General features: G+C 38.0%; 1 protein-coding gene across 1 annotated transcript; it reads left to right on the top strand.

The window, feature by feature from the left end:
- The first annotated feature begins 831 nt into the window (after positions 1-831).
- LOC103210393 (olfactory receptor 52E8) lies at positions 832-1,785 on the top strand. Its single transcript, XM_007956319.2, has one exon. It carries the CDS (start codon positions 844-846, stop codon positions 1,783-1,785), a length of 942 nt encoding a protein of 313 aa, XP_007954510.1. The 5' UTR covers positions 832-843.
- The last annotated feature ends 8,847 nt before the right edge of the window (positions 1,786-10,632 follow it).

The raw sequence follows: 10,632 nt of genomic DNA, 5'->3' as shown, positions 1-10,632 counted from the left end.
TTAGACAGAATTTAAACAGGATATAGTGCAGGAAATTGGAAACTTTTCAGGTATCCCCAATTGGCATTACAAACACAGCTTTTTTTAATGAAGTGGAAGTTTGTGGATTTGATGAATTATGAAAACAATACTATTTTAATTTAAAGTGTTTCATAAATGCAACTTTCATCCTAACTAAAAGTCCTATTTAAAATATCCAAAATATTTCAGATGTAGATGGCTTTTTTAAAAACCTAGTTAAGATGGAAATTCTGTTGCTAATCATCTGGGGCATGAATTGTTCTGCCTTTTCCCCTATTACTCATTCACTTAACAAACATTTTATCTGAGAATTTGTATGTGTTTAGTATTTTAGGTACATGAGTAAACATAAGTGGATTTGTGATATCTGCTTTCAGAATCTGATAGAAGAACATATACACACTCAAGCATATATATTTTAAAGGTCCTCAACTAGCCCCACAAGAGAATGAGTTGGTCTAAATTTATTCTTCATATAAATTAAATGCAATGTGTGTAACATTACCAGATGCAAAGAACAAAGACTTTTATTATTCTCATCTGTTTTATTCTTTATTCCTTACCACTCTTTTCCTGTTCAACCATTTATGGGTAGAAATGATATGGGGAATAGTAAGGATGTCTCTATCCCCGGAGCCCTCTAGTGCTCAGACAGAGATAGCAGAAAAGTTTGTATGATATTGAATGGGAGAAAAGGAATATTGCAATATTTATTTTGCATTTTATCAGGAATCTGGACAAAGAAGGAAGTGGAGAAAGAACCATTAACGAGAACTCAACATCTAACTCTAATATACATAGGAGCTAAGAGTGGCAGGAAGAATGTCCATTCCTAATGATACCCAGTTCCATCCTTCTTCATTTCTCCTGCTGGGCATCCCTGGGCTAGAAGATGTGCACATCTGGATTGGATTCCCTTTTTTATTTTTGTATCTTGTTGCACTCCTGGGGAATGCTGCTGTCCTGTTTGTGATCCAGACTGAGCACACTTTCCATGAGCCCATGTACTACTTCCTGGCCATGCTGGACTCCATTGACATGGGCCTGTCCACAGCTACCATCCCCAAAATGCTGGGCATCTTCTGGTTTAACCTCAGGGATATATCTTTTGGAGGCTGCCTTTCCCAGTTGTTCTTCATTCACTTCTTCACTGCCATGGAGAGCATTGTACTTGTGGCCATGGCCTTTGACCGCTACATTGCCATTTGCAAACCTCTTCGATACACCATGATCCTCACCAGCAAAATCATCAGCGTCATTGCAGGGATTGCTACCCTGCGGAGCATTTGTATGGTTGCTCCACTCGTGTTTCTCCTCCTGAAGTTGCCCTTCTGTGGGCACCATATTATCCCTCATACCTACTGTGAACACATGGGCATTGCCCGTCTGGCTTGTGCCAGCATCAAAGTCAACATAATATTTGGCCTTGGGGATATGTCTGTTTTACTATTGGATGTGTTCCTTATTATTTTTTCCTATGTCAGGATTCTTCATGCTGTTTTCCATCTGCCTTCCTGGGAAGCCCGACTCAAAGCTCTCAATACTTGTGGTTCTCACATTGGAGTTATCTTAGCCTTTTTTGTGCCAGCATTTTTCTCTTTTTTGACACATCGTTTTGGGCACAATGTCCCTCTATATATCCATATCTTTTTGGCCAATTTATACATAGTTGTTCCACCAGCCCTCAATCCTGTAATCTATGGGGTCAGGACCAAGCAGATTAGGGAACAAGTGTTGAGAATTTTATTCAGGAAGGATAGCTAACAAACATTGCACAGAATGCACAAACAGCAGAAGATAAACTAGATGATTTGGACCTTTTAAAAATCAAATTGTTACGTACTGCAAAAGACTTCTCCGAAAGAATAAAAGGAGAACTCATGCATCAGAAAAAAATATTTGGTTATGACATATCTGACAAGGGACTTATCTCTAAAATTTATTGAAAACTTCAATACTTCAACATCAAAAAGACACTCAAATTAAAAAATGAACAAAGGGCATGAGCATACACTTTGCCAAAGAAGATATTCAGACAGCCAACAAACACATGAATAAATGCTCATGATCATTAGCCATTAAAACCAAATCAAAAAGAAACTGACTGCCATTAAGTGAATTCTGACTCATAGTGCACCCTATTAGGCCGTAAATCTTTGTGGAAGCAAACTGCCTCTTTTTGCATTGAGTGGCTGGTGGATTCCAACCACTGACCTTTTAGTTAGCAGCCAAATACATTAACCAGTACACCACAAAAGATCTCTCATTAGCCATTAGATAGATGGAATCAAAACAACAATTAGAGATCACCTCATTCTAGAAATAATAGCAAAATTCAACAAGACAGAAACAACAAATACTGGGGAAGATGTGGAGAGATTAAAACTCTCATACATTGCTGGTGGAATGATAAAATGGTACAACCAGTGTGGAAAACTGTATAGCACTTCCTTAAGAAGTTGGAAATAGAATTACCATTTGATCCAATCCTTGCACTGCTAAGAAAATACCTTAAGGAGGTGAGATTTGGGACATGAACAGATAAATGCACACCCATATGATGTTCATTGCAGCATGATTCACAATAGCAAAGAGATGGAAACAACCTAAGTACCCATCAACAGATGAAGGGACAACTGAACTATGGTACATACACACAGTGGAATAATATGCAACATTGAAGAATAATGAAGAATCTGTGAATCACCTCATAATGTGGATGAATTTAGAGGACATTGTGCTGAGTGAAATAAGTTAATCATAGAAGGACAAATATTGTTTGAGTTCATTATTATAAAAAGTTAAGGAAAGGTTTATACAGGAAAGGATATTTTCTTTGTTGGTTACTAGAGATGTGAGAGGAGCTCTGGTAGCATAGTGCCTAAGGCACTTGACTGCTAACCAGAAGGCTGGCAATTCAAACCCACCAGCCACTCCTCGGAAGGAAGGTTGGGCAATCCTACTTCCGTAGTGATACTGCCTCGGAAACCCAAGGAGGGGTCGCTATGAGTTGGGGCCGACTCGATGGCAAATAACAACAACAACAGAGATGTGAGGGGAGGGCAGGGAAAATAGATGGCTATTTAAGAGCCATGTGTTGATTTGGGTGAAGGGAAAAGCAATGTAAGAAAAGTGTGTAACCAGCACAATATCACTAAGGAAAAGGAAGACAGAGAAGTGCATAAGAGGTACAGATAACCAAGGTAAATATTACATACACAATACTGCATTATCAGTAATTACTAAAACTAATCTATGGGTGGATACATAGGTAGACAGGCAAGAAGATCAAGTATGGGTAGGCAAATGGGAATATACCTATGAGCATACATAGGTTTGGCAGATGATACTCCTACATATGTGCTCTTATGTGTTGTAAAAATGTCCACATGCATTATAGAGTTAACGGGGACAAAGTAAGGACAACTTCTTAGCTACAATCAAATACTTGAGGGAGTGAGTTGCTTACCATGTGGGGCTTGGGACAATGGTGATGGGGGATATGAAGCTCAATTGGCTGAACATAGTACACAAAAACATTGTTCCACGTCCTACTTTGGTAAGTAGTGACTGGTGTCTTAAAATCTTGTGAGTGGTCATCTAAGATGAAATTATTGCTCTCTTCTCATCTGGAGCAAAGAAGAGTGAAGAAAATCAGACATATGGAAACAATTAGTCCAAGGGACTGATGGACCTAGGGAAGCTCAGCCTACATGACTCTAAAACCAGAAGAACTAGATGGTGTCTGGCTACCAATGTCAACCTCTTAAAAAAGGATCCAAATTGGGGATCCTGGAAAGACTGTGAGACAAAATGTACAACACAATTTAAGAAAGTAAAAATGATCAAGATTAATGGTCTGATAGACAGTGCTGAAATCCCTGAGAATAGGGCTCTGAGTCACCCTTCGGGCCTGGAATTGGACTCTCTTCAGTGGCTTAACCCTCAGCCAAACAATAGACAGGCCTATACATTGAACAACTACATCAGGGAGATGCAGTCCATGAACAGTCAACCATGGGAGATCAGAAGGGCAGAATTGCACAGGGCAAAAGCTAAGCAGGCAGGGATGCATAGGTAAGAAGGACACAGGGAAAGGGTAAACAGAGAGGAGGTGGGAGGAGAGCTATTGCATTGTGAGGATTGTGATCAGTGTAACAAAACAAAATATGTATAAACTGTTTAATGTAAAATGAATCTGCTTTAAAACTGTACCAAAATCACAATAAAAACTTTTTGTTATAGATTTTTATTTTTAAAAAAAGATAGTTAACCAGTCAAGGCCATGAAGAATCTGTCTTAGAATTCACATTTCCTCCATATGCCATAAGACTGGGTTTATTTTTTAAAAAAATAGAAGTCAGTGGAGCAAAAGTGAATATGACAAGTTGAAGTCTTGAGTTTAAGGATATTAAATATTTTATTGGATTTTGTAAGGATTATATTTTTTTAAAAAGTCTTCACATTTATGTTGTCTGATCACCAAAGAGTCCTGTAGAGACTCGTTTCTCTAGTTTTCAGATGACAGGATATTCAGGTGGACAGCAAATACATGAAGAGATCCTCACGATCATTGGGCATCCGAGAGATGCAAATCAAAACAACGAGATACCATCTCATCCCGGCACTGATGGAAAGATTCAACAAGACAGAAAATAGCAAATGCTGGCGGGGATGTGAAGAGATTGGGAGTCTCATACACTGCTGGTGGGACTGTGAAGTGATACAACCACTGTGGGAAGCAGTATGGCGATTCCTTAGAAAGCTGAAATTGGAAATACCAGTTGACCCAGCAATCTTATTACTAGGTATATATCCTAGAAAGGTGAGGGCCAGGATAAGAACAGACATATGCACACCCATGTTCATTGCAGCACTATTTACAATAGCAAAAAGATGGAAACAACCTATGTGCCCATCAGCGGAAGAGTGCATGACCAAACTATGGTACATACACACAATGGAATGCTATGCAGCACTAAAGAATAATGTAGAATCTGCAAAATACCACATAACATGGAGAACTGGTAGGACATTACATCCTGAGTGAAATAAGTCAATCACAGGACAAATATGGTATTAGTTCCTTGCTGTGGAGGGTCAAGGAAAAGTTTATATATGGAGGGAAACTTTCTTTGTTGGTTGTCAGGGGTGGGAGGTGTGGGGAGGGAACACTGCAAAAATAAAAAATGCATTGACCCATGTCACTTGTCACTTTAGTTTTGTGTATTTCATTGCACATAACTTATATTTCAATGAAATGCATTAAAAAAAAAAAAAAAACCTGGTATTGGTCCAAAGGCAGGCATACAGACCAGTGGAACCCAATTGAGAACCCAGATATAGGTCCATCCACTTACGGTCAGCTGATTTTTGACAAAGGTCTGAAATTAAATGGGGAAGATGTAGTCTCTTTAAGGAGCTCTGGTAGCATAGTGCCTAAGGCACTTGACTGCTAACCAGAAGGCTGGCGGTTCAAACCCACCAGCCACTCCTCGGAAGGAAGGTTGGGCAATCTTACATCCGTAGCGATACTGCCTAGGTAACCCAAGGAGGGGTCGCTATGAGTCAGGCCGACTCGACAGCAAATAACAACAACAACAACAACAACAGTCTCTTTAAAAAACAGTGCTGGCAAAGCTGGATACTAATTTGCAGAAAAAATGAAGCAAGATCCATATCTCACACCATACACAAAAACTAACTCTAGATGACCCAAGGACTTAAAATAAAACCTAAAGCTATAAAGTTCATCAAAGGAAAAATAGGGGTAAATATAGGGGCTCTGAAAGATGGGGCAATCTACTTCTGTAAAGATTTATCACCTTGGAAATGGGGTTCACTATTGGTTGGAATTGACTCGATGGCAGTGGGTTTGGTTTTTTGAGATTAATATATAGCATTAATAGACTACCAAACATAAGTAAAAATGCACAAACAGCAGAAGATAAATCATATGACAGGGATCTTCTAAAAATTAAATTCTTATGTGCATCAAAAGACTTCTCCAAAAAACAAAAGGAGAACCCACAGATTGGGAAAATATGACTTATCTCATGAGGGACTTACCTCAAGAATTTATAGAAAACCCCAATACCTCAACATCAAAAAGATAAATAATCCAAATAAAAAATGTGCAGAAGACATGAACAGACACTTCAGCAAACAAGATATTCAGGCAGCCAACAAACACATGAAGAAATGTTCATGATCAGTAGCCATTACAGAGATACAAATTAAAACAACAATGAGATATCTTCTTACCCAGTATTAATAGCAAAATTCAACAAGACAGAAAATAAAAAAAGTTGGTGAGGATATGGAGAGACTGATACTCTCATATACTGTTGGTGGGACTGTAAAATGATACAACTACTGTGGAAAGTGGTATAATGATTCCTTAAAGGGTTGGAAATAGAAATACCATTTGACCCAGAAATCCCATTGCCAGGTATAAAGAAGTGAGGGCCAGAACATGAATATGTGCACACCCATGTTCATCACAGCATTATTCACAATTGCAAAGAGATAGAAACAAACTATGTTCTCATCAACGGAGGAATAGATAACCAAACTCTGGTGCATACACACAATAGGATACTAAGCAACACTAAAGAATAATGTAGAATCTGGGAAATACCTCATAATGTTGATGAACTTGGAGGACATTATGCTGAGGGAAATAAGTCGATCACAAAAGGACAAATATTGTTATTAGTCCACTATTGTATAAAGTGAAGGAAAGGTTCATATATGGAAAGAAACTTTGTTGGTTACCAGGGATGAAAGAGGAGAGGAGAGAAAATTGCTAGATAGGTAAGAGAGAAAAATATTGATTTGGGTGTAGGGAAAGGCAATATACCAAAAGTGAGTGACCAACACAATAACACTAAGGAAAAAGAAGACACAGAGTGGTGCACGAGGTACAGACAACAAAGATAAACACTTTCACATACATAATATTGCATTATCCATAATAAAAAAACATCAATCTATGAGTGGATACACAGGAATACAGGCTATATGATGAGGTATGCCTGGGAAAAATGGGATATGCCCATAACCATATATAAGTTTGGCAGATGATATTTCTACATAAGTATTTGTATGTGCTATAAGAATGTCTCTCTCTCTCTCTCTCTCTCTCTCTCTCTCTCTCTCTCTCTATATATATATATATATATATATATTTATATAATAAAGCTATGGGGCAAAGTTATAATAACTTCTTAGCCACAGCCAAACACCCTGAGAGAGTGAGTTACTGGAACCATGAGCTTGGAACCACAGCCATGGGGGTGATATCAAGTTCAACTGACATAACATACCACACAAAACATTGTTCTACATCCTTCTTTGGTGAGTAGCAACTGGGTCTTAAAAGCCTGCAAGTAGCCATCTAGATGCAACGATTGATATCTCCTCATCCAGAGCAAAAGAAGAATGAATAAAACAAAAGATGCATGCAAACAATTAGTTCAGGGGACTAGAGGACCATTTAAACCTCAGCCTACATGATCCTGAGACCAGAAGAACTAGATGGTGCCTGGCTACCACAGTCAACCAACTGGAAAGGGATCAAAATAGGAGATCCTTGATAGAGTGGGAGAAAAATGTGGAACAAAACTCAAAATGATTAAAAAAAAAAAAGACCAGGATACTGATTTGAATGTTGCTGTTGGTGTTATTAGGTGCCATTTGAGTCAGCTCCAACTCATAGTCACCCTATGTACAAGAGAATGAAACAGTGCCTGTTGTTGTGTCAGCCTCACAATACTTGCTATACCTGAGCCCATCTTTGCAGCCACTGTATCAATCCATCTTGTTGAGGGACTTCCCCTTTTTTGCTGACCCTCCACTTTACCAAGCATGATATCCTTCTCCAGGGAATGGTCCCTTATGACATGACCAAAGTAGGTCAAAAGAAGTCTGTCCATTCTCCCTTCCAAGAAGCATTCCTTGGAATGCTTCACTTCTTCCAGGACAGATCTGATAGTTCTTCTGGCAGTCCATGGTCCTTTCAGTATTCTTCACCAACACCACAACTCAAAAGCATCCACTCTTCTTTGGTCTTCCTTATTCATTATCCAGCTGTTACATGCATATGAGGTAATTGAAAATACTATGGCTTGGATTAGGCCCACCTTAGTCTTCAAAGAGACATCTTTGTTCTTCAGCACTTTAAAGATGTCTTTTGCAGCAGATTGGCCCAGTGCAATATATCATCTGATTTCTTGACTGCTGCTTGTATTGGTACTGATCGTGGAAAGAAATAATGTGAAATCTTTAACAACTTCAATCTTTTCTCCATTTATCATGATGCTGCTTATTGGTCAAGTTGTGAGGATTCTCACTTTCTTTATGTTGGGATGTTTGTAATCCATACTGCAGACTGCAGTTTTTAATCTCATCAGTAAGTGCTTCAAGTCATCTTCCCTTTCAGCAGGCAAGGTTGTGTCATCTGCATATCAAAGTTTGTTAGGATCTTCCTCCAGTCCTGGTGCTGTATTCTTCTTCATATAGTCCAGCCTCTCAGATTATTTGCTCAGCACACAGATTGAACAAGTGTGGTGAAATGATGCAACCTGACACTCTCCTCTCCTGATTTTAGACCATGCAGCATCTCCTTGTTCTGTTTGAAAGATAGGTTCCTCATAAGCACAATCAAGTGTTCTGGGATTCCTATTTTTCTCAATGTTACCCATAATTTGGTCTGATAGAGACTGGTGAAACTCCTGAGATCGTGTCCCAGTCACCCTTTGGGCCTGGAATTGAACTCACTCTGTGGCTTCCAGCCAAACTAAATCAGGTTTATAAGGTGAATATTTACACCAGGTAGGTATATTCCTTTGACTAACCAACCATGGGAGAGCAGAAGGGCAGTATTTGTACAGCGAGATAGCTCAGAGGGCAGGACTGCATAGGAAAGAACACAGGGAAAAGGGAACCACAGGGAGAAAGTGGGCAGAGACCTGTTGCATTATGAGGAGTGCGGTCAATGTCATGAAAAATGTGTATGAACTGTTATTGTATGGCTAATGAATTTTCTCTGTAAACTTTCATCTAAATCACAATTTTTTAAAAAAGGAAAAAATATATTATTTATATATCTGTAAGTATTATCTGTACAACCAGAATATAAGCCTCTTGGGGGAAAGCATTATGGGTATTAGACACATCTGAAGACACATTTAATCTTCAATAATGACTCAATGACTTAACTGATTTCTAGATCTGGTAAATGATATTTGTTGAACAAATTAGAGAAAATATCATCCTGGGTAACAAGAGATGGAATTATAGGTTTCCTTAGATATTATTCCTGTGAGTATGATGGCAAGAGAGTAACCAGAAATAGTGGGGCTGTCAGAAAATAAGAATTTCTTAAAAATTGGAAACATAAGAGGAGAAAACTGAAAGTCCCAAAGGTTTCCTTCAGACATGTGTTTTTTTTTATGGCCATTAACCTGTGGTTACAATTGTCAATGAGTTGTTTTTCAATGCTCTCATCCCATGGAGCCCCAGGAGAGCAACTACTCCTGTTCAGGGAGAGGATTTTCAGTCAGAATATTGTGCTCATTGGATCACAGTTACGAAGCTGAGACAAACTGAGACCAGGCATTAGCTTGCAGATTCTCTCAGTAGTGGCTATACCCGAGGCTGGTGAGTTGGGTAGAGGCTGGGCTATTAGGTATGTTTGAATATAAATATTAAGAAGATTGGACTTCAATTTATTCATTTAATCTCCTCATTCACTTTGTTATGATGCAAATATTAATTTTGAGGGATAAATCAAAATATTTTGCATACTTACTTCTAGTTGGTAGAAGTTTAGGTAATTCTAAATACTATAATGCTTTCTTCTTATTATTAATTTTTTTAACAATAAGTATGCCTAGATTTTATGATAAGGAAAAAAAAAGAACAACAATAACAACAACAACAACAAAAAACCTAACAAGTTAAACAAACAACTCTCTCTCTCCCTTAATTGTCTCATTTAGCTAACTCAATTTATGAAGCTGTATCATTTTTGTTATTATGGATTTTTTTGTAAATATTATCCAAAAATTGTATCCTCAAAATTTTTCCAAGTCAAGAATTCTTTTTTCTGTTTGGTGTAGTGCCTAAGGCATTTGACTGCTAACGAGAAGATTGGCAGTTCAAACCCACCAGCCACTCTGTGGAAGGAAAAGTAGGCAATCTACTTCCGTAAAGATTTACCACCTTGGAAACCCAATGGGGCCTGCTATGAGTTGGAATCGATGGCAGTGAAATTTCTTTCTTTTTTTTTTTAACAATGAAGAGTAGCAATAGTTGAATATCTCCAGATTTCAAGTAGTTGCACATAGCTGCTTAATCACACACAATGATTTTTATTTTTCCATTCTGATGTGTGCATATATAACTTTCTGCTTATGCACATATTCACTAATGTTTTACAGGTAAATATACAAGCTTCAGGGAAAAGCACACAGAAATTGAAAATAATATTTTCATGACATTCCTTTACTTTTATCAAAAAATTCCTATTACTAGCAGAACTCACTTACTCAGTTTTTTATTCACTATTCCTATCTTCCTTTTTTTTTTTTTTAACATTAGGGCTTT

Source organism: Orycteropus afer, unplaced genomic scaffold (genome assembly GCF_000298275.1).
Source record: "Orycteropus afer afer isolate SDZICR_OR568_19922 unplaced genomic scaffold, OryAfe1.0 scaffold00014, whole genome shotgun sequence".
NCBI classification, from domain to species: domain Eukaryota; kingdom Metazoa; phylum Chordata; class Mammalia; order Tubulidentata; family Orycteropodidae; genus Orycteropus; species Orycteropus afer.
This window is presented reverse-complemented; position numbering and strand designations above follow the sequence as displayed.